Here is a 22,278-nt window from a genome sequence, read left to right as displayed (position 1 = left end):
TCCACGTGATGTTGTCACCTTCACTCTTCCCCACCATAATTTTCAGCATACATATGGTCAGACCCAGCCACCATATCCAGCACCTTACTCTCTATATTTGGACCAACGCAATTCTTCCATTTGGTCATACCCACATAGGAGGCATGCAGCTTTCTTGCAACTTTATCTCGGTGCTCATAGATCAATTGGGGTACAGTATGCTTTCTCTCATTCACCATCCATGCATTGAATGATTCTGCTATATTGGTTGTAATATTGTCCCATCTTTTATATGGGAACCTACTTTTAGCCCACCTATCTACATCCCCATGATGAATAAGCCAATCAAATAGCCTTGGAGAAAAGGATCTCATGTCATCCATTGCTGCCTCAAATTTCTCATCCGTCCTTGCGTATGCAATTTTATCCAATAAATATAGTGCATCCTCCTTTGATCGGCCATTTGTCCTTGTTTGCCCCTTATTCATTTTCATAACTTCTGAACTAAAATTCTCCTTGATGTGTCTATAACAAAAGGCATGCCTTTGACCCCCAAAGATTGATGCCACTCCTCCGATGATAGCATTGTGTCGATCTGATACAATCGTTACTTCCACAGAACCCAGGATTTTTTTATCATATAGAAAAACCACGTCCAGTCATCTAGTGTTTCTCCCTTCACAATTGCAATTGCAAATGGCAGCAGCTCGTTATCTGCATCATAAGCTGAAGCTGACAACATTGTCCCCTTGTATGGTCTGCTTAAGTGAGTTCCATCAACATACATAATATGCCTCGCGCCACCCAAGAAACCCTCAATGCATGCCCGTAGGCAATGAAAACACGCTCAAACCGGTTCCCAATAGCAGTCCATTCAGCCACTGATTTTTCATCTGTTTCCTTTATCCTTTCGCATAGCCATGGTATGAGCATGTATGATTGTTCAGGCCTGCCATATATGTCTTCCAGTGACTTCTCTCTTGCTCTATAAGCCTGTTTATATGTTAGATCAATCCCATACTCTCGTTTCAACCTCTTCCTTATCTCAGAAGTGCGCTTGTCTGCATGATCCCTCATCTCATCAATTATTATTGATGAGTTCAAACTAGCTCTTCCACTATGCATCACGTCCAAGCTATCTTGGGCAGAATGAACATGCCAGTTTATAAATGTCGTCACTCGTAGCACATCACAACTCTTCCCCACATGATTTGCACATAGCTTCCATGGACAACCTCAACTTTACACCTTATCGACATGAATTCCTTGCTATTCCTCATATACTTGGCCACAAACTTGTTTGCAAGTGCAAACTTGTATACAGACACCCGAAATACATCTGCACTAGGAAACGTTGGCCCACTCCTGTTAAAAGTCCCCTCCATTCCGCATGAACCATCTCACTACCATCCGTATCTTCAGCTCCGATAGATTTATCCACATTAGGGGGCCCACTTATTTCATCATTGTCACATTCCCGAGCATTTTCTTCACTGAGCCAGCCATAATCACAACACAAACTAATGGGAGACGCATCCAGTTCAGTTTGCTGTGACATGCCCATGAATCTCTCTGTTCTGCATTCATAATGACAAGACTCGTTAACACAAATGACAAGAAGAAATTCATAAATGACAACAAATAGTTAGGACAAACTTCCACTTACATTTCTACATTGTCCCTTGGTTGGGGACCCACTTGTCTTTTTTCGGCCACATACACATGACCGCTGTTCCCATTGTATTGAAAGAGGTTATACATTTCAGCATTGTCATGAAGGTCAATCAATGTCTTCTCATCAAAGGCCACTGTGTACTTAATGTCATAATTTCTTCCATCGCCACCAATCCACTCAGATATCATTAGCCTCAATTCATCAAGTGTCAGCCCATCCTTAATGCTTCTTAACCTCACGCCACCTCCATTATATCTCACTTCACCTTCACCATTTGTCACAAATTTCCCCCCACATGAAAATAACAGAACAGCTCCTTCCCACAAGATGACCCAGCTTCGAAATTCATTTATCTTCATTACCTGCACTGATAACATAACAGAAGTCGAATGATTATATGACTTAATACCATCATCATCAACTTACACGACCAACTTAGGGTTTGACACATTCATGCTTATAATTTGCAACAAAACAATCATTTCTTTCCTGTCCACACTAATGCTTCATTTTCTCAGAATCAATCCACTCCATTATTCGAATCTCCCTCCAACATTGTCCATTTATCTGACACTAATCACTCTAACCCACTTGTGACGCCATCAAACCCCTCTCCCTCAGTGTTTTTCCTTCCCCGTGCATTCACCCTCTGATCACCGTCCTTCCCCCCACACTTTCTATATACCCACGCCGTCTCCATGCTTCGCCACCCTCTCCACCTCAAAACCATCCCCACATCGACGACATTGCCATCCAACGGGAAGAGGAAAATCAACCGGCGCATAAAGGAGAGGGACAAAAGACACAGGCGAACAATATAGTCACTGGATACTAACCTCGCTTCCGTCGTTCAGTTGTTGCTTCGCGCGTTCATGCTCCCACGTTCGTGGTCCCTCCCAACTTTTTCCTCCAGCTCCCGCCACAACTTCCACACTTCCACCGGTCACTTTTTCGGTTTGCATATGAGGGGCTGTTTTGTAATTGTGCAACATTTGCATAATCCCAAATCAGGCAACACTTCCCTATCTGGTAATACATTTGCTTAGCTTCCCATTCTGGCATTTTATTATTTCAGCCTTCTTTATCTGTCATTTTCCCATATAGCAATGTATTGGTTCTAGATAACTTGTGAAAAAATCACACGCTCGCGCACGTGCATTTACTTTTTAAACAAAGTATATTTAACGCAGCTCTTGGATCTTTCGGCTGTCCTGCGAACGCTATTTTTATTATATTTTTCTGGCTATTTCTTATGCATTAGTTACAGCATACTGCTGGTAAAAAAAAAAGGTTACAGCATACTTTCATGAACATAGAGAGTTGTGCTTTGATGTGAGCATGGGCATATATTTCTTTCTGTTTATTAGAAGGCTTATCCATCTGTCCCATTAAAGTTCAGGGGTGGTTAGATTATTAAATTTGTTTGAAAATAAAAATTTAAATTTATTGATACTTAAAACTTCGAAGTGAAAAAAAATTAAGGCTATTGTTAGCCCTTATAATTTGATCGAATTTTGATTCTAATTTATGTAGAGTTTCAAATCATTAGTTTGGGTTTTATGGTTTCATAAGGATTGGGCTTGTGATCAAAATTAAAACTCACTAAAAATATACGGATCATTTGTTAAACTTAGAACAGATTCTTATGAAATTAAAGAGATCAAAACTAAATTTCTATCAAAATATAAGAACTAATAACCATATTAAAAAAATTATACTCTTCTGGTTCTTAATATAAGATCTATTTAACTAATTTGATTAGATTAAAGAAGTTAGGTAAGTTGGTTAATTATAAGAAATATAACATATTTTTCTAAAACACCATAATCATTTTTTTTATAGCCTCCATCCCTCGCCTACTTGATTATATTTGAGAGAGTGTCTATAAGGGTACTTTAGAAAAAATTGATAAATATGAGAAATGGGTCATATATTTAATACTAAAATCGACTTAACAATTAGATCTTATATTAAGGATCGAGGGAGTATCAAATTCTAAATTCTAAATAAGACCAATTTTAAATGTGAATTTGTTTGATTATTTAAATTTTTTTTTTATTTTTATCCTCAAATCATTACACATCTCTCTCTCTCTCTCTCTCTTTAATTCTCTCCCACCTCTTTTTTTTTTTTACTCATTCTCTCTTCCATTTATCCTCTCTATAAACAAGTATATTTTAGAAAAATAAGTTATGGTTTTTTTCCATATTTATTACTAAAATATATTTTAAGTTGAAGGATTAGATTTTAAGGAGAGAAGATGAGACCGAGATACTGGCGATGGCGTCTTTGTATCCAGCAAATGAACGGTTATGATGATGGCGGCTTTGACAACAGAAGGAGATATGAGGGAATATTTTGTGTTTGCTGATTTATGTTTTCTTCTAAAAACTTCAATCATTTTTGTGAAATTTTTAGCATTCAAATTCTTTCTTTCCTTTTTAAACAGTGTTTGCGTAACAATGTCATTTGTCCTATTAATAATTTGCCGAAAAGGCAGGTACTGTTGCTGGAGACGGCCCCACCTTCAAAATTAAAAACAAAACTTTTCAAAAAATTCTCATATTGCCGACGCCGTCATGTCGTCTTTCTTTAGATTCGGCATCCTGTGGCGGTGCCATGCCATGCCAGCATCGAATATATATATGTAATGTAACTTTGCAAGCGCCCTGTTTAGTTTTCTATATCAAACGACACTTAAATTAGTTGATACAGTATTTGTTTGTCAATTTAATTTCTTTTTTTATCTTTCTTTTTTAAAAATAAATTAAAATATCAAACCCTGGCCTTCTAGTTTTAATTGGCCACTTTCATGTGTTTCTAAAATACTTATTCATATCTATAATTTTTTTTTATTTTATACCGTAACAACAATAAGTCTTATTTCACTAAATAGGGTTAGTTACATGAATTACACCACATCACTGTGTTCTATCAACTTTTTTTTATTTTATGCATATTGAAATGTTTTTTTACATCTTTCCTTTGCTTGTAATCGTAATAACATAAAACGTTGGGCATGTTAAAGCAACATTGTTGTTGTTGTTGTTCTTGCTATTCCAAAAACAAAAATTTGACTCAAAAGCAAATTGTTATCAAAACTTAACGGTCAACTTCTTATCCCGAAAAGTCAAGTGTCCGTTATGTGATTTTGTCACAGGCCCGTAAGCAGATGTTTTTCTCATGAAGGTGGGCTAGAAAATATTAATAAAAAATATACATTAACATAAACTGTACTTTTATATTTTTTTTTGGGTGACATGTACATAAACTATATTTCAAATACAGAAATAGTAGGATGGATTAAAAAAAATACAGAAATAGTAGGGAGCATACATGTGGCCCCTTGAGTTTACTAAAAACAAAAAAAATACCATAGCATCAAGACTCCGAAGTGGAGATCAAGATAGACTTCCCCACAACTTTCATAGCAGTGAAATTTTTTTCTCCCCAAAACATTTCATTTTTATCAATGTGAAAATAAAACACTTCGAAAACCTATTCATTATGACAACCTATCACACCAAGACCCTACCAGAGTGAAGGCTATCATTTCAAATTATAAAGGTCAGCGAATTAGTTCAAGATATTTAAACAAAGATATTTTTTTTATAACATTTAAATAAAGACATTTTAATATGTATTTTGTGGGGGAAAAAATGGGAAGGCACTAACGATTGATTCCCACGTGCTACACACTTAACGCAGAGCCAACTTGCAAATATAGCTCTAACGGGTAAGATTCTGCAGGTGCAGAGAGTCGCTTCTTCTCATTGGAGCAAAGTTGAATCTCCGATGGGGTGGGGTCTTGCCTCTTACCATTCAACCAATGTTTGTCTCTGTCTCTCTCTCCCTCTCCTTCTCCTCCGCCCCATTTCTATTTGCGTCACTGCCCTGTTCATAACAGCCATCATTATCGCCGTTTATAACACGTTCGAGAATAGAAAATTGAATAAATAAGAGCAAAAATATCTATCCTCGAATTTTTGAGTTTTTCTATCCCAAAAACCTGTATGCATCTCGCTTGTGCTGAAAACTCTCATAAGTTGGCGGGCTGCTAGAAAGCAATATATGATTCTTTTCTTGAGCTTTCGATGCTGTAACTTCGCTTTTCGGCTCATCCTCTGAGTTCCTCAGGCCTTCAGCCACATGCATAGCGGAGGGCTCAAAACTATTCCAAGCTTTTTTCTCAGTGTTTGGTTTTGAGGTAATCTTAGATGCTCTCCTTCTCTTAGATTGTTCTTGAGGTCTCTTTTGGTCTCCTATGCATTATTAAATGATTAAATTAGCCATGTGGGTCTTCGCCAACTTATTTATATAGCTCAAAGTCACCTCTTTGGAATTTCTGAGCTTGATTTGCTGGTCTGGCAGCCTAATGGGAATATTGAAAGCAAAAGTACGAATATCTTCATACCATGGATTGTTAATTTGAGTAACTGGGCATCTCTTTTCTAGCACGAAATTTCTAATTTCTCATACACACTGCCGAATCTAGTTTAAGGTGTATGTTTTCTACCTAAATAAGTCATTTTGAATCTTGGGACTCCTTGGTTTTTAGTTGATACCGAACAGGGTGCTATTGTGCTGTATTTCTCTTCTTTCTGCCAGGATTTGTTTGTTTTTCCTTTGTTGTTCATCTCCGTGCTCCTGAAGGGGTTCGCACTTGACAGGTGCTTAGCTCTCGGAGGACTTTTCGAGTTTTTTCACCAAAGCGGAGGGGCTCTTGATTGCAAGGTTAGGTCCAATGGTTATGGTGAGGTTACTATTCCTCCTGTTTTTCTGCCTGTGTATTGCCACAGAAGTGGTGGCTAGAGCTGGAAATACCATTACAAACCAGACTAAAGTTCCTCCGAGGCCAAGCGTTGTGAGAATCGGAGCACTGTTTACTTTCGATTCGGTCATTGGGAAATCAGCTAAACCTGCAATTTTAGCTGCCATCGATGAGGTTAATAACGATACGAGCATTCTTCCTGCTACGAAAATGGAAGTTATTTTACATGATACAAACTGCAGCGGGTTTCTCGGCACAGTGGAAGGTATCAGCCATAACTTGCATTTGGTAGCAAGATGCTGCTTTTCTTCGATCAACTGAAGCAGGACATAAGATAATTGTTTTTATTTTGGTAGAAAGTATGAGTTAACTGTGATTTCTTACTAGTCTCCGTCTCATTTTATTTTCTTAACACAGTTGTCGTTTGAGTTCTAGATATAATCTTCCTGTTGTTTTGGACCATTCTTTATTGGATATGTTTCAGTCTGCAAATATATTCAAGTTCATTTTTTTCTCTGTCAGTCTTGCATGTGGAATATCTACTAGTTCATTTTTCATTCCTGCCTAACGTTACTGAGCTCAAAATAAAGCTGAGGATTCACAACCCATTAAGTGTTACCCTGGTTGTTTTGTTATTTTAGTGCATAGAAGGATAGGCTGATAGGGAATCATTTGGTGAGCAATAACCTGGATAGTTGTTTGATTTGAAATCATTGCTGACATTTTTGACAGTCTTTAACTTCGAACACGTTCCATGGTATGGAATCTGAGGGATGAATGTGTCTGTGTTATATTTATCTCTTATCATATTATCTCCTTTATGTATGTGAGCGGAAGGAGAAGTAAACGAGCTTGACAGATTTTCCTGATCGTGTAGCCCTGCAGTTGATGGAGAATGATGTGGTTGCTGCTATTGGTCCACAGTCATCTGGGATAGCTCATGTCATCTCTCATGTTGTTAATGAACTCCATGTGCCTCTTTTGTCATTTGGGGCTACAGACCCTACTCTTGCTTCTCTGCAGTACCCATATTTCGTCCGCACTACCCAGAATGACTACTTTCAGATGAACGCAATCGCAGACTTGGTTGACTACTTTGGTTGGAAGGAGGTGATTGCTATCTTTGTAGATGATGATAATGGAAGAAGTGGAATATCAGCTCTGGGTGACGCACTTGCGAAGAAGCGTGCCAAGATCTCTTATAAGGCTGCTTTCACTGCTGGAGCCCCTCCAAGTAATATCAGTGACTTGTTGAATGGGGTAAACTTAATGGAATCACGGGTCTATGTTCTCCATGTGAACCCTGATAGTGGTTTGTCCATTTTTTCTATTGCGGAGAAAATTGGTATGATGGGCAATGGTTATGTCTGGATTGCAACAGATTGGCTTCCTTCAGTTCTAGATGCATCAGAACCAGCTGATCCTGACACAATGAATCTCTTGCAAGGGGTTATCGCCTTGCGCCATCATACTCCTGACACTGATCTCAAGAAGAGGTTTATCTCTAGGCTGAAAAACAGTAAAGACAAGGACACTAAAAGCTTTAATTCCTTTGCATTATATGCGTATGATTCAGTTTGGTTAGCAGCACGTGCTCTTGATGCATTTCTTAATGAGGGTGGAAATGTATCTTTCAGTAGTGACCCCAGATTGCATGACACAAATGGAAGCATGTTGCATTTAGCATCACTTCGTACATTTGATAGTGGCCCACAGTTTCTCCAGAAAGTCTTGGCAACGAACTTCACCGGTGTAACTGGTCAAATTCAGTTTGATGGGGACAAGAATTTAATCCATCCAGCATATGATATTCTAAACATTGGTGGAACTAGCCGTAGAATTGGTTATTGGTCTAATTACTCTGGCCTGTCAGTTGTAACACCTGAAACTTTATATACAAAACCGCCTAACATGTCATCTAGCAATCAACATCTTTACGGTGTGATATGGCCAGGAGAGACTACAGCAACACCCCGGGGATGGGTGTTTCCCAACAATGGAAAGCCACTGCGAATAGCAGTACCAAACCGAATAAGCTATCTGGAGTTTGTTTCCAAAGACAAAGACACCCCGGGAGTAAAAGGTTATTGCATTGATGTCTTTGAAGCAGCCTTAAACCTGCTACCATATCCCGTCCCACGACAATATATATTATATGGAGATGGTCGCAGAAATCCGAGCTACAATGCACTTACAAATGCAGTTGCTCAAAATGTGAGTTTATAAATCTCATGGGGGAAACTTGGATGCGGTTTTTCTTTCTTTGCTATGTGGTTTTCACATAAAAGGAACTGTATTTAAGCCCTGTCCAAATATGGGGTTTTCCCATAAAAGGAACTGTATTTAAGCCCTGTCCAAATTTAAGTTTTGATTTTAATTTACTAATTTTCTTTCCTACAATAGGAATGATAGTATTTGGCCTAGCAAGGTTTAGAGATTGACTGGGATGAATTTACTAACTGACTGCTTGGTTCAAAATCTAGTAGTTATGTTTATCTTTTTCTTTTTAGAATTTTGATGCAGCTGTTGGAGATGTTACAATTGTCACAAACAGAACAAGAATTGTGGATTTTACTCAACCTTTCATGGAATCAGGGTTGGTTGTAGTTGTTGCTGTTAAGGAGGAGAAGTCAAGCCCTTGGTCATTTCTCAAGCCATTCACTGCACAAATGTGGTGTGTCACCGGTGCCTTCTTTCTCTTTGTGGGAGCTGTGGTATGGATCCTTGAGCACCGTCTCAATCATGAGTTTCGTGGTTCTCCAAGGAAACAACTCATGACCGTTTTTTGGTTAGTATGTTCAATCTATGAATAGCCTTTTTTATCTGAGTCTATTAGAGAATGATAGATGCCTCTTATGAACCTCGTGATTTCTAAGGAGTCAATGACATTACTTATCCTGGTATTGCGTATTAGCACATTATTTTCTTCTTGTATTGTGGGTTGCTAGTCGGAATTGAGGTAAATTGGTGGCATATCCTGGCAACACTCGAGAATAATATAGTGTTTCAAACTGTCCGAGCTGTATGCCATATTTTTAGTTTTAACACAGTAACTTTCCGTTTTGCAGGTTTAGCTTCTCAACAATGTTTTTCTCACATAGTATGTATCTTGTCCTTTTATCTTCATTCAATCATTGTCAGGTACCTGGTAAAAAACTCTGACATCTTCGCTGTATTGGCCTGATGCAGAAGAAAACACTGTGAGCACTTTGGGGAGGTTGGTTTTGTTGATATGGCTTTTTGTGGTGTTAATCATCAATTCAAGCTACACTGCTAGCTTGACATCGATCCTCACAGTAAAGCAACTATCATCACAGATTGAAGGAATTGATAGCTTGATTTCAAGTACTCAGCCTATTGGAATTCAAGAGGGGTCATTTGCACGGAAGTATCTGATAAATGAGCTGAATGTAGCTGAATCTAGGATAGTGATTTTGAAAAACCAGCAGGATTATATTGACGCCCTTCAGCGTGGACCACGGGCTGGAGGTGTGGCGGCAATTGTTGATGAGCTTCCTTATATTGAGATATTAATGTCTAATACTAAGTGTAAATTCAGAACTGTAGGTCAGGAGTTCACTAAGAGTGGATGGGGATTTGTAAGTATCTTCATCTGTATACTTATCTTTAAGATTCCTGAAAATTTTAACCGTTAGCATTGTGTGATATGTAAAATTTATGCTGGTTCTTCTGCTTTGAATGCACTAAATTGGTGGAACTTCTTTAAAAATTGAATGAAAGTTGGTATTTTCAATAAATATATGAAGAATGATTGGCTCCAAGAAAACCTATGAAAGAATACTAGGAAACATTCTGACCAGGCTTGGATATTTGTTTTCATGGTTTGTCCTTGATGACAGGCATTCCAAAGGGACTCTCCCCTTGCTGTGGACTTGTCAACCGCCATTCTTCAACTCTCGGAGAACGGGGACTTGCAAAAGATCCACGACAAATGGCTCTCAAAATTTACCTGTGCTGCAAAAGTGAATGACGTTGATTCAAACCAGCTCTCTCTCAACAGCTTCTGGGGCCTCTTTCTCATGTGTGGGATTGCATGTTTCCTTGCTCTAGTTGTATTCTCTATCAGGGTGTTCTGTCAATATATGAAATTCATCCCAGACAGCGAGGAGGCTGAAGAGCATATTGAGCCTGCCAGTGCCAGATCCACCAGCTTCAAGAGCTTAATTGATTTTGTAGATAAAAAGGAAGCCGAAATAAAGGAGATTTTGAGGAACAAGGGTAAGAAACGACGGCGCAGCCAGAGCTTAGACAGGAACTCCAATTATTCAAACAGCTAAGTTACTCTGTACAGTTTTTGTTGGCGTGATCCTTATATGTATATTTTCCTTAATTCAGCATGAAACCGTGCTGCGAGAATGTCATTGACACCGCAAACTGTAAAGCACTATAGGATTTGCTTAAAGAAGCTTGAACTCAAGTTAGCCATGAAGCTATTCAATTATATTATTCATGGAGCCAATGATGTGTTACTATCCTGGAAAAATGTTAGCATGATGCATGTTTATTCAAGAATAATGCAACTATTTTATAACTGCAGGGTATACTGCACTAGGGATTAAAGAAGAGAAAAGGAGGAAACACTATCACCATAATCAGCATCTTTATATCCCCAAGTTTAGTTTCTTATGGTGGTAAAGTGAAATTGATTAACAGGGGGGTGGCTTGTTAGGCCAACTGATTTATTTTTTGCATATCTTTTTTGATGATTTAGAGCCCACTTTAGACCCTTGGGCGGTTCCACCGCTGACACATGGTCCATACAGACGGGGCAAGGAGAATGGGGCCGAAAAGCCCAACTTCAAATCTTTTAGGCCTGAGTTCAAGATCTGATGCCTCTCATTTTCGATCATTTTGAATAGAAAATTCCATGGTCATGCTTCCACCATCTTATCCACTTCTAAATAAAATATTACTCCCTCTAGTTCTATTTAAAAGCTTTTAAATTTGAAAAAGAGTGTGGTTTATTTTATAAGTCTTAATTTGGGTTTGTGTTAACATTTATTGCATTTTTTTCAATGTTGCTCTTAATTATTTCTTTCTTATCATGTATTTTCACACATTTTCTTTCATTATTTTTCTCATTTATTATAAACACATATTTAAAATAAAAGTATATTTTTAAACCTGATTATTATTTTTAACTAATTTTAACTAATGATTTGTTATCTGTGAATTAATTATTTGAAATTTGTAATAATGAGAAGGCGGTAGTATTTAGGTTTGATATTGGGTTTAAATTTGGGCCTTATGTGCTGAAGCTGGTGGAGACTTGTAATTCCTTGATGTTCCACTATGGATATGACATTGACAATGATAACCCGGTCCGAAGAAATACACAAACAATAATGATGATAATGACTTTTCAGATGTGCACGAGGTTAGTTTTTGTGATGAGGATAAGGTATGATCATGGCATGAGTAATGTTCAGGGTAACCGAATTATTCGTTGAATTCGTCGATGCAATGACTTAAGAGTCCATCCCCAATTTGAACAATCTGGTCATGATTAAAAAAGTATAGTATAATTTAAATATGCAAAAATGCCATTAGATAACCATCGAAAATTGATACTCCGATCCTTAATATAAGATCCTGTTTGACTTTTATTTTGATCCTAAATATAAGACTCTAATTCGCTTTGTCTCTTGTATTTATATATTTTTTTCCAAAATAACCCTTTTAGCAATGATAGTTCTAGTCAATACATTTGATTAGCAAGGATATTTTAGAAAATACAACACCTATTTACGACAAATAACTAACTCAACTTACTTTTTTAATCTCCTCAAATTAGTCAGCTGGCTCTTATAATTAGGACCGGAAGCAGTACGTAAATTAAAAAATGCATTATTTCATAAGTAATATTTAAATATCATGATTTAGATTATAAAAGTAAAACAAAAATTGTTACAAAAGTAATTTACCAAAAGCACGAGAAAAGAGATATAGAAGATGGAGGAAATGTTGTGGAGGGATAGAATGGAAACACGTGTGACGTGTTCATTGTGGTCATGCCCTGCTCCATTGGCTTATTATTCTCTGAAACGCAACCGAAGCAGTGTATGCTTTTTGTGTTTCAGACAAAAAAGCAAAAGACGTCAGGACAGTGATTCTTAATTTGTCGAGAAAATCAAGTAGGTGGCAAGATATTATTGATCCCACACCCACACTCCCATGAAATCCTGCCACCTGGCATGCTACTCCCCGCAATCCCTTTCAACTCCCCTCAACGACCATGTGCCTTTTCACACCCCCTTTGCTCTGCGATCACACGTACTCTCGGCGTTAACCAAGCAATATAAATAAATAAAATATATATTCATTTATTTTATTCACTCGTGGTTAAAAAAAGAGTCGTTTGCACTGATTAAAATATATTCAAAGAATGCCATTCATGAGCAGCTAAATCAAGCAGTATGAAATCTTTTATTTGGATTAATTTTTTAAAAATAACTTTAAGAATTTCAAAATAAGTAGGGGTTTGTCTTCACCTTCTTAATAAAATTTTTAAAATTTTTTTTTTTTATGTTTTCAAACATTTCCAAAAATTTGACGGAAATCGATGAAAATATTCAATAAAATTTTGAGGAAAATATTTTAATTAATAATTTATATAAAAAATTGGTTATTGATAGAGCAAAGGACTACCTCTGATCATAAATATAAGACATCGTTTTTAGTCTATAAATAATGTTTTATATTTAGGATTGGATGTACTGCTCTAATCCTATATATAAGAGTTAGTTGACTAATTTAAGTAAATTAAAAAAAGTTAAGTTAGTTATTTATAATAAATATGTGTTGTCTTTTTTAAAATATTCTTACTAATCAAGTGTATTATGGCTATAACTACTATTTTTAGAATGACTATCTTAAAAAAAAATATATAAATGTGAAAGTCAAAATGGATTAGAATTTTATATTTAACACAAAAATAAAAATGAAATGAGGTCTTATGTAGTAGTAAGATTTTTTAATTCATATAACCAATCCTATCTCATGAGATAAGTTTTATTACCTCTACTCTTAATTATAAGACTGTGTTTACAGTCTATAAATAAGATTTTATAATTAGAATCAGAATTAGTATTATTGCTGTTGTTATTATTATAGGCATGTATAGTCTATATTTAATGGAAACTAGACTGGGTAGTATATTTTTATGGCGAGGATTTTTATTGAACAGAAAGGGAATGTGCATGGTGGGTTGTGAAACAGGAAGCATCCCCTGGTTTTAGTGAGGCACGCAAATCTGATATTCGGAGGCTTGTCGAATTTTCCGGTCAGTCGTTTCCCGTTAAAGTTAGTGACTTTGATGGCAAAAACTAAAAAAAGTCGTTGTAACTGAAATCATTTCAATTTCAAATTTTAATATAGTTGGTAGGGGTGGGATCCTGAAATCCCCAAACTACCCCACGTTTTCAGCATATCATAGCGTCACAAGCTCGGCTTTACTTTTTCCTATGGCCGAAAACAGGCTCGAAGAAAAGCTTTTTTTTCTCACCTGAGCTTGAGGCCATCATCCCTTGAAAGAAAAAAAAAATCAAAATTATGGCTAAGGTTTGCCGGAAAATCTCCCGTGTCACCCTTACTGATCGGGTTGAACACCGCATTTCCGGTCTCCGGCGACGCATTCTCCGCCTTCTCCAGCACTTCTTCCTCTGTTCCGGAGGGAAGCCTTCCAAGTATCTCATGCTCCCACATTTTGCCGAGCCTCCTTCCGCCGGCGGGGTTATTCATGACGAATCGGGGCAGGGCTCGCTATCTCAATTTCCACGCCTGATTCGGACTCCGATTTGGTTGCTCTCAAGATCAGCCTCCTGGGGGACTGCCAAATAGGAAAGACCAGTTTTCTGGTCAGTCTCTTTATTAACAAACAAAATTTGAGAGTACGAACCTCCAATTCATTGTTTTTGTAATTAATTTCTATTTTGCTGTTGTTTGAAGGTGAAATACACAGGGAGTGAACATGAACAGGGAAGCCAGGCGAAGAAGGGATTGAATCAGAGGGACAAAACTTTAGTCGTGGAAGGGGCACGTATATCGTATTGTATCTGGGAAGTAGAAGGTAGAGAAAAGCAAAAACTCTGGTAACTGGTAATTTTTGGCATAAATCGTGAGAAAAACAAAAACGAATCACTGAAATATTGTTCTTAATTGATACTCATGTAGGTGGTGGAAGGTCACAGGACCAGATTCCATTGGCTTGTAAGGACTCCGTGGCAATCTTGTACATGTTTGATCTAACAAGCCGTTGTACGTTAAACAGGTACCTTAGTTCTTTGAAAATTTGATTAATTCATGATTATCAATCGTGCTTCGTGCACCTCATTTTTTAGGCTGAAATTGTTTCAATATGATTCCTTGTCTGGAACAGTGTGATTGGGTGGTACAAAGAAGCCAGGAAATGGAATCAGGTAAAGTATATGAGACATCAAGTGTTGATTCAGTTGGAAGTATACATGGTTGAAGAACTCTTATTAGTTTATTTTAATGGTATGTGTTTGCTTTTGTAGACTGCAATTCCAGTGATGATAGGAACCAAGTTTGATGATTTCATTCAACTTCCCATAGATTTGCAATGGACCATCGCCAGTGAGGTACATATTTCATTTTTTGGGCACTACAACGAGAAATAGTTTTCCGCACTTTGGTTATCTTTCAAGATACCTAAATTTTTTTATATGTATTTCTAATGATATTATAATTTAATCATTTTTTAAAGAAAAATTATGATGTAACTTCATCTTTTCAACATCAACAAACTCACAGCCGATCCATCTTCCAAAAGTTTCTAGGACGGTATATATTCTTGTCCCGCGGACCAATTCTTAGAAACCTACAGAATCATGCCGTGCTGTTGGAGGTTTTAATCGAGAATGTAGATCTTGTCAATTCATGAGAGAGAGACTTGAATGAAGAAAGGAATCTGGATGAGCTGTGTTACACATGGTGTGCATGTGGATAAAAAAGAAGAAGATTGAGATAAACTCTATCCATTTTGATTGCTTTTATCACTTTCTTAAAGATCATGCTTGGAAAATACGCTACTTCTGGTCTTAATGCCGCACTTAGACAATAAAGAATCTGCAAAGTCCAAAGCAAGAAGTGATGATGTTATTTTTAATTGTACAGGCAAGAAGATACGCAAAGGCCATGAACGCAACACTCTTCTTTTCCAGCGCTGCCTACAACATCAACGTGAACAAGATCTTCAAGTTCATCACAGCCAAACTGTTCGACCTGCCATGGACACTGGAACGAAATCTAACTGTTGGTGAGCCCATCATAGATTTCTAGTCTGTACGTACAAATGTGGTTCAATCTGTATGTATTTTCTGCTCAAGTCGTCAAAGCCAACCGGCCACGAGAAGCCCACGCATCTCTCTCGCGGCATTCGAGTTGTTTAGTTTTCCGTGAAGTAGACCAGAAATAAGGCAAGTTAACCCCATCATCACTTTTGTCCATTACTCAACTTTCACTGCCCGGTTAGGGAATCAATCAAATAAAATAAAATCATCACAGGCTCACACAGTTTTCTTCGCAAAATCTAATATCACCGAGAAACAACTGCTAATGCAGAATCTGGACTAACTAAACATGAAGAATGGCAATGTGTGTTTTGGAACTTCATTGGTCTCATCAAGTGTCTGAGAGTTTATCTTCATGTTAGCAGAAGTTGACATTTATGGACCACAAGAAAGCATCCATTTACAAATTCTGTTTCTGAATGCATCCGTCCCTGCACAATCCTTATTGCAAACAGGCATATGGCTCTGCAGAAATCTTCACTGTAATATCCCGCAAAGTCACGAGCAGTGCAAAAAATTAAAAATTCTCGACGATTCAGAGAGGAGAAAATATATGGACCCTGGACATGGATAGATAAATATCGGTTGTCTAAGCTAAAAGCGGAGGACAATCTCTGTGTAAAGGCAAATAATTATTCTGATCTCAGATCACTTGATATGTACTACTGTTGAGTTGTTAATGAAGCAACTGGCCAGAAGCTGGCGCCACGAAAGGGTTTTTAATTTCAAAGTAATTTATGTTAAATTGTGAAAACAAGAGAGAGTGTGTGTAGATGATATGAGAGAACGAAAGTAAGATTTAAGAACACGATGCAAAAATGTTATTCGAAAGCGAGAGTAGAATATCAAAGTGCAGTTAGGGTGTGTTTGGATGACACCTCAAACCATGATTTTGGAAAAAGCAAAATTGTTTTGCTTTTGGAGAAAAAAGGGAGAGTATGAGGGCCTATATGATATGTATCTTGTTATTTTTTTTTATAAACATATTTTTTTATAAATATATTTAATCTTATATTTTATAAATATATATACACATTAATTATTTATTAATTATATTATCTTATGTATTATTAATTATGTTGGTAAAAAATATGTTATTAACAATTTTATTCCTTCAAATTAAAATATATCATAAGATCTATTTTTTATGTAATTATCATATTAACTTATGTCTTTTTTTTAGTAATTTGTATATATAAAAAGTGCTTTTGATAACAACTATCCAAACACTCTCACTTCTCAGAATCACTTTTTTATAAAATTTGTTCTTCACAGAATCTATTTTCCCCAAAATCTATTCTCCAGAATCACTTTTTCAAACCACGGTTTGGTTTCATCCAAACACACCCTTAGATAGCAGCAACCTCCTCCATTCAAGTCTGTATATTTAAGTGTGATCTAAAAAGATTGAGACACATTTAGATACCCTCACAACTCGAGTTAAAAGATGGAAAAATCACAAAAGAAAAAAAAAACTGACAATTGTGAATTTGCAAATTAGGTATTTTGTAAAAAATTTTAAAACCTATACAAGTTTTGTGACAGGTCTTAATTTGTGATTTTGCAATTTTTACGTTTTTTTTAATTTTTCCTTAAAAGATTGTGTTAGAAATTCGGAGGGAAAAACAGAATCTGATAGAATGAAAAAGCAGCCTTATACATAATTCTATCAACTTCATCTTCTCAATTCCATTCTCAAGTTATAGAAGAGTTGGCAACTAGTGAGCAAAATTTAATATAGGATAAGAATATTAAGAAGCATAAAAGCTATTTCACATTCATAAAATCAATCCTCTCATTCACTTCTTTAATTCTTTTTCCGTTCCACAGTCATTCGGTTGCCCGCAGACAAAATAACGGGGCCGGTCGATTGGCCGAGCTCTTGTTTTGCTTTCTCCAGAAATAAAAAAGACAGACAAAAAATAAAAAGTGGAATCAGCCTAACAACGATTTAAAGCTCCTTCACAAGTTACGGGCCTCCAGAGGCCCACAGCAGATCGTTTGGCAAAATCACTTGAATCAATGATCTGGCCCACATCACGGAGGAGAGAGGGACTCTCTTTCTATTTTCTATCTCCCAATCGAATAGTGCCACTGAAGCCACGATGAGTCATAGCTCCTATCATGCAAGGCCACGTGTTCGGCCACACTTTCCCCTCTGGAACCCCCAATGTTCCGTTCAGAATCTGCATTCTACCAAAACAATACAAAGAGTGGCCGGAGAATAGAACGGCCTTCTTTTCCCGGGAAATGGGTTTTGCGGTAAAAGTGATAGACGCCGTTATCTTCCTATTCTTGCTGGTAATAGCTCTGGCAGCTCCACTTCTAGATGCTCAAACCTTCATACCTCACACTTACTACCCAGGCTTCCTTGTCCAACTCAAAAACTGGTACTCCCGCGAGTACGGCGACTATCTCGTCATAGACAAGCCCCCTTTCTTCGTCGGACTCGTCTGCTTCGAGCTCATCTTCCAATGGCCTCTTGTTCTTCTCAATCTTTACGCCATTTTGACTTCCAAGCCCTGGTTAAACACCACTTGCCTGATCTACGGCGTCTCTCTGTCTACTTCCATGGTATGTATAATTAATTAGCTGTTCTTCAAAGGGTGGGTACGTATGCGTACAAGAAGACCTGTTTATTCTGTGATTTCATGTTTTGATTTCAGGTTGTTATATTATCAGACATGGTGGGTTCCGGAAGGGCATCCGCTAAGCTACTGATATTGTACTGCCCTTTCATGGCTTTTGGAGTCTTAGCAACCCTACGAGGGTTACTGTCACATTCCACTGGGACATATTCCAGTGTTGGCAAGAGGCCTGCGGTGCCCAGGAAAAAGCGAGCTTGAGATGGCTTTCGGGATCGAATCTGTGCAACAGAATTTGCAGGTATGAATGCAATCAATCATAGTGTCAAATTTCTGTCCTAAAAGGTATTCCTCCTCATCATAGTTGAGCTAGTAGATTTGAGGCCGTCATTGCCTGTTTTAGATCAGAGACAGATTTTTGGTCTACTTGAAAACGCTGACCAAAGGAATCAGTGGTAGTTATTTATTACTCCTCCGAGGGTCTTATGTTTAGGACTGGATTACACGGATTTTGTGGTGTGGCTTCACTGGTTTCATTCATCTCCTGCAGTATTTTTTTTTTTTTTTGGGAAAATTTCATTTAAGTCCCACAATGTGGACTTAATTTCTAATGAGTCTCAAGATATTCTAAAATTTGTTTTCAGTCTCCCTACCCCAAAATGAAATTATGTTTGAAAGTAAAAGGATCATGTTGCCTATCAAAATTTGAACGAGAAGGAAGGGGTTGATTGGGGTTTGTTTTACACGCTCGACAATTTACAATAAATAATGGGAAAATTACAATTAAAAATATAAAAATTTATAACAAATAATAAAAAACTAACAACTCCACGCGTAAAAATTTGCAACAAATAATAAATAAAAAAAAATTAACAACTCTATATATGGTAATTTACAACAAATAATTGAAAAATAACAACCGGAAATATGAAATTTTAAAACAAATAATAAAACATTAACAACTCCATGTACGGAAATTCACATCAAATGATAGAAAAAAAAAAAAAAATCACATATGGGAATTCATAACAAATAATAGAAATTAACAACTCCACATATGGAAATTCACAACAAATAATGCTATATTAACAACTCCACATTTAAGAGTTTACAACAAATAATAGCAAATTAATAACTTTTCACAATAAATAACAGAAAATTAACAACTCCACATATAAAAAGTTGCATCAGATAGTAAAAAATTAACAATTCTATATGTGGGAATTCACAACAAATAATACTAAATTCTGCAGGTGTGGAATTTCTGCACGTCAAATATCTGCAGGTCAAGCTTAGAGTTAGGTGGGAAATTCACTATCAAGCTATAGGTTGAAAGACGAGTAAACAGCAGATGTATGATCTCAGATGACCGAACTCCTTACTCTACTTGATCTCTATATCTAACATAAAGCCCGAGTCTTAGAGAAAGGGGACGCCTTCTGTTTTCTGAGAAAGCTGAGGGAAAGAGGGACAAGCTTTGTGAGAGGGGCATTTGGAAAATGGGTTCTGCAGTTAAAGTGGTTGACGTCATTCTGTTCTCTTACATGCTCATAATAGCGCTGGCATGTGTACTTATATACTCTCAGCTCCTTCTCCCTCAAGCTCTCTACCCTCATTTCCTCGTCCAGCTCAAGAACTGGTACATCCGCGAGTATGATCACTATCTGATGGTAGACCAGCCCTATTTCTATGTTGGACTCGTTTGGTATGAGTTCACCTTTGAAGTGCCACTCATTCTTCTCAATCTTTACGCCATTTTGACTGCCAAACCCTGGCTCAAAACCACTTGCTTGATCTACGGTGTTGCTTTGTCTTCTGCAATGGTATGAGTAGCAGCTTTTTAGTGTTCACGCATCTGTGTGCAAGATCTCTGGTTTTTCTGTATGTGTTCTCATTTTCTAATTGTTCTTGCAAACTGTGTTTCAGGTTGCTCTGCTATCAGAAATGGTGGGTTCTGGAAGGGCATCTGCTAAGCTATTGTCATTGTACGGCCCTGTCATGGGTTTAGGAGTGTTAGCTATCCTGCGAGGTTTAGGAGTGTTATCTGGCAAGAGCCCTAAAATGTCCACCAAAAAGCGACTTTGAGATTGAAGTAATTGGTCTCTCTTCGATCTGCGCCTCTTTTCTATCTCTTCCTGGGATTTGAAAAGGATTGCATGTTATGCATGTCACGGTGTTTCTTTTCTGCTGGTGTGTTGACTTGTGGTACATTATGCTAATCGTTGGGATTTGTTTAATAAAATGTTTCCCATCTTTTAAAAATTTTATCTTGCACCAAACGAGAAAGGAAGTAGGTTTCCATCGCCTTAACTTTTTTTGGGTGTTTGGCAAACTGATGAAAAGTGTTTTTGGGCTTCAAGCCATGGTTTGGCCCAAAAATCCAAACACCACAATTTTTGACAAAACTTTGGTTTGCATTTGGCACCAAACACCTCAATTTTTATATATTAATTACGTTAAATCCTACTACTACAATAATTTTTTAATTATAAACCAAGGACTTAAAGAAATAATTAATGTAACAGATATTTCCTAAACTGATTTATATATAAAATCAAGAAACTCTTATAGAATATGATTATTGATTAATATTAAATACGAAAGGAAGTAAAAATATATAAAATTTTAATATGAACATATTTTAATTTAATCACTACATATATGAATGCTATGATAAAAGGGGTGGGGCAGATTTTCTGCTTGGAATTAAAAGAAAAAACCTTTTTTAATAATTTTTTTAGTAAAATTACCTATAATAAGTAAATAATGCACAATTATTCCCCCGATCAAATTAAAACAAAATCCAACTTTTGTTAGCACTTCTGATGAAATAGCAACCTCCAACAAGAAAGCATATTTCCAGAAGATGAAACCAGTGAAGCCACGCCAAGAATCTGCGGACCTGATCTTTTTATACTAGTTAATAACCACTAGTAATTGTTTTGGTCAACGTTTTGAAGTAGACCAAAATATACCTCTTACAAAATCTATCTATGATATAAAGGAGACAATGAAGGCCTCAAATATACTGGCTCAAGTATGATCAACATGAATCAATGGCAAATTGTTATAGTGCTAAGGCTATTCGTTACACTTGGACGAGGTCCTAAATTCGAGTCCAGCGATAACGTGTTTGTGTATATATGTGTTTAATTGTATAAAATAATTTTTTTTTCCAAAAAAAAGTATGATGAACAAGAATCTCTTTTAGAGCAGAGGAATTTGACGCAATTCACAAATTCCTCAGTTTCCTGGGCACGGCAGGCTCCGTGCCAACATTGTAAAATGTGAATATGTGACAGTCATTAACCCTCGTAGAGCTGCCAAAACTCTAAAGTCTAAACCCATGAAAGGGAACCACATCATCAACGTAACAGCTTATCAGATGCCCTTTTGGAACATATCATTTCTGATAAAATGGCAAACAGAGCAACAAGTCCCTCGTACTGATCATCATTTCATGCTAGATAACTACTAGTAATTGCTTTGTTCTGCGTTTTATTATTGATTTTGGTCCTCCCAATTCAATGACAAGAGAACTAATGCAAGCTGCTTAGTCATTTACTTCCCTGCCGTATATGGATCCATCTGATGAAATGCCACATGTTCTCTCATTTTTCTCCCCGCCCTCAAAATCACTGGAAAATGGTTGAACAATGGCTTAAGCTATGGGCAACAGAATCGAGCCACTTTTCCAAATAAGGGAGACGGGGTTCTCAGTTCTCCAAAACAATTCGATTAATTAAGCAAACTAACACTTGGGAAGAGACCTTATATACTCTTCTGAAACGCTTCTCTATATAATCCTCATAGAATAGGCAAATGTGACAAGTGGAATAAACAGGAAGAGAGCAAAGAAAACTGTGCAATATTCTTTAATATATGACTTAATTTTAGTTTTAAATATATGACTTTTCTTATAGCTATCAATTTTTT

At 36.9% G+C, this 22,278-nt stretch overlaps 5 protein-coding genes across 6 annotated transcripts; 4 read left to right on the top strand and 1 right to left on the bottom strand.

The window, feature by feature from the left end:
- Positions 1–1,154: 1,154 nt before the first annotated feature.
- On the bottom strand, positions 1,155–2,646 carry LOC114711525 (uncharacterized). The gene is made up of 4 exons (XM_028895936.1): positions 2,491–2,646; positions 1,646–2,016; positions 1,376–1,556; positions 1,155–1,292 (listed from the first exon to the last, which is right to left on the bottom strand). The coding sequence occupies exons 1-4, from the start codon at positions 2,644–2,646 to the stop codon at positions 1,155–1,157; spliced, it is 846 nt and encodes a 281-aa protein (XP_028751769.1).
- Positions 2,647–5,551: 2,905 nt separating this feature from the next.
- Positions 5,552–10,929, top strand: LOC114711521 (glutamate receptor 3.4-like). Of its 2 annotated transcripts, XM_028895931.1 has the most exons (7): positions 5,552–5,861; positions 6,325–6,690; positions 7,303–8,639; positions 8,936–9,213; positions 9,494–9,525; positions 9,615–10,024; positions 10,286–10,929. In XM_028895931.1, the coding sequence occupies exons 2-7, from the start codon at positions 6,399–6,401 to the stop codon at positions 10,721–10,723; spliced, it is 2,787 nt and encodes a 928-aa protein (XP_028751764.1). In that variant the 5' UTR covers positions 5,552–5,861; positions 6,325–6,398; the 3' UTR covers positions 10,724–10,929. The 2 variants fall into 2 exon arrangements, with proteins under 2 accessions (XP_028751764.1, XP_028751763.1); XM_028895930.1 differs by lacking the exon at positions 5,552–5,861 and having other exon boundaries at positions 6,312–6,690.
- Positions 10,930–13,997: 3,068 nt separating this feature from the next.
- Positions 13,998–16,487, top strand: LOC114711524 (septum-promoting GTP-binding protein 1-like). Its single transcript, XM_028895935.1, has 7 exons — positions 13,998–14,109; positions 14,202–14,302; positions 14,394–14,514; positions 14,619–14,715; positions 14,824–14,863; positions 14,963–15,046; positions 15,582–16,487. The coding sequence occupies exons 1-7, from the start codon at positions 13,998–14,000 to the stop codon at positions 15,744–15,746; spliced, it is 720 nt and encodes a 239-aa protein (XP_028751768.1). The 3' UTR covers positions 15,747–16,487.
- A 1,326-nt stretch (positions 16,488–17,813) lies between these two features.
- On the top strand, positions 17,814–20,604 carry LOC114711522 (sigma intracellular receptor 2-like). Its single transcript, XM_028895933.1, has 4 exons — positions 17,814–18,331; positions 18,424–18,643; positions 19,596–20,165; positions 20,269–20,604. Exons 1-2 carry the CDS (start codon positions 17,882–17,884, stop codon positions 18,601–18,603), a joined length of 630 nt encoding a protein of 209 aa, XP_028751766.1. The 5' UTR covers positions 17,814–17,881; the 3' UTR covers positions 18,604–18,643; positions 19,596–20,165; positions 20,269–20,604.
- On the top strand, positions 19,842–20,427 carry LOC114711523 (sigma intracellular receptor 2-like). The gene is made up of 2 exons (XM_028895934.1): positions 19,842–20,165; positions 20,269–20,427. Exons 1-2 carry the CDS (start codon positions 19,842–19,844, stop codon positions 20,425–20,427), a joined length of 483 nt encoding a protein of 160 aa, XP_028751767.1.
- Positions 20,605–22,278: the final 1,674 nt, after the last annotated feature.

This window comes from Neltuma alba, unplaced genomic scaffold, assembly GCF_004799145.2.
Source record: "Neltuma alba isolate B1F8T4 unplaced genomic scaffold, ASM479914v2 tig00011292_pilon, whole genome shotgun sequence".
In the NCBI taxonomy this organism is placed as follows: Eukaryota; Viridiplantae; Streptophyta; class Magnoliopsida; order Fabales; family Fabaceae; genus Neltuma; species Neltuma alba.
Note: the sequence above shows the minus strand (reverse complement) of the source record. Positions and strands in the feature narration are given on the sequence as shown.

Bases quoted from the DNA above. Each gene is read 5' to 3' on its own strand.
- LOC114711524 (XM_028895935.1), top strand. From the start codon at position 13,998: ATGGCTAAGGTTTGCCGGAAAATCTCCCGTGTCACCCTTACTGATCGG. The intron at 14,515-14,618 runs GTAGAGAAAAGC...ATACTCATGTAG, and splicing joins TTGTATCTGGGAAGTAGAAG to GTGGTGGAAGGTCACAGGAC. The intron at 15,047-15,581 runs GTACATATTTCA...TTAATTGTACAG, and splicing joins AATGGACCATCGCCAGTGAG to GCAAGAAGATACGCAAAGGC.
- LOC114711521 (XM_028895931.1), top strand. From the start codon at position 6,399: ATGGTTATGGTGAGGTTACTATTCCTCCTGTTTTTCTGCCTGTGTATT. The intron at 6,691-7,302 runs GTATCAGCCATA...CTGATCGTGTAG, and splicing joins GTTTCTCGGCACAGTGGAAG to CCCTGCAGTTGATGGAGAAT. The intron at 9,526-9,614 runs GTATGTATCTTG...GGCCTGATGCAG, and splicing joins AACAATGTTTTTCTCACATA to AAGAAAACACTGTGAGCACT.
- LOC114711525 (XM_028895936.1), bottom strand. From the start codon at position 2,646: ATGTTGCACAATTACAAAACAGCCCCTCATATGCAAACCGAAAAAGTG. The intron at 2,017-2,490 runs GTTAGTATCCAG...TTATCAGTGCAG, and splicing joins AACTGAACGACGGAAGCGAG to GTAATGAAGATAAATGAATT. The intron at 1,293-1,375 runs GTTCATGCGGAA...TCTGTATACAAG, and splicing joins ATACGGATGGTAGTGAGATG to TTTGCACTTGCAAACAAGTT.
- LOC114711522 (XM_028895933.1), top strand. From the start codon at position 17,882: ATGCAAGGCCACGTGTTCGGCCACACTTTCCCCTCTGGAACCCCCAAT. The intron at 18,332-18,423 runs GTATGTATAATT...TTTTGATTTCAG, and splicing joins TCTCTCTGTCTACTTCCATG to GTTGTTATATTATCAGACAT.
- LOC114711523 (XM_028895934.1), top strand. From the start codon at position 19,842: ATGGGTTCTGCAGTTAAAGTGGTTGACGTCATTCTGTTCTCTTACATG. The intron at 20,166-20,268 runs GTATGAGTAGCA...ACTGTGTTTCAG, and splicing joins TTGCTTTGTCTTCTGCAATG to GTTGCTCTGCTATCAGAAAT.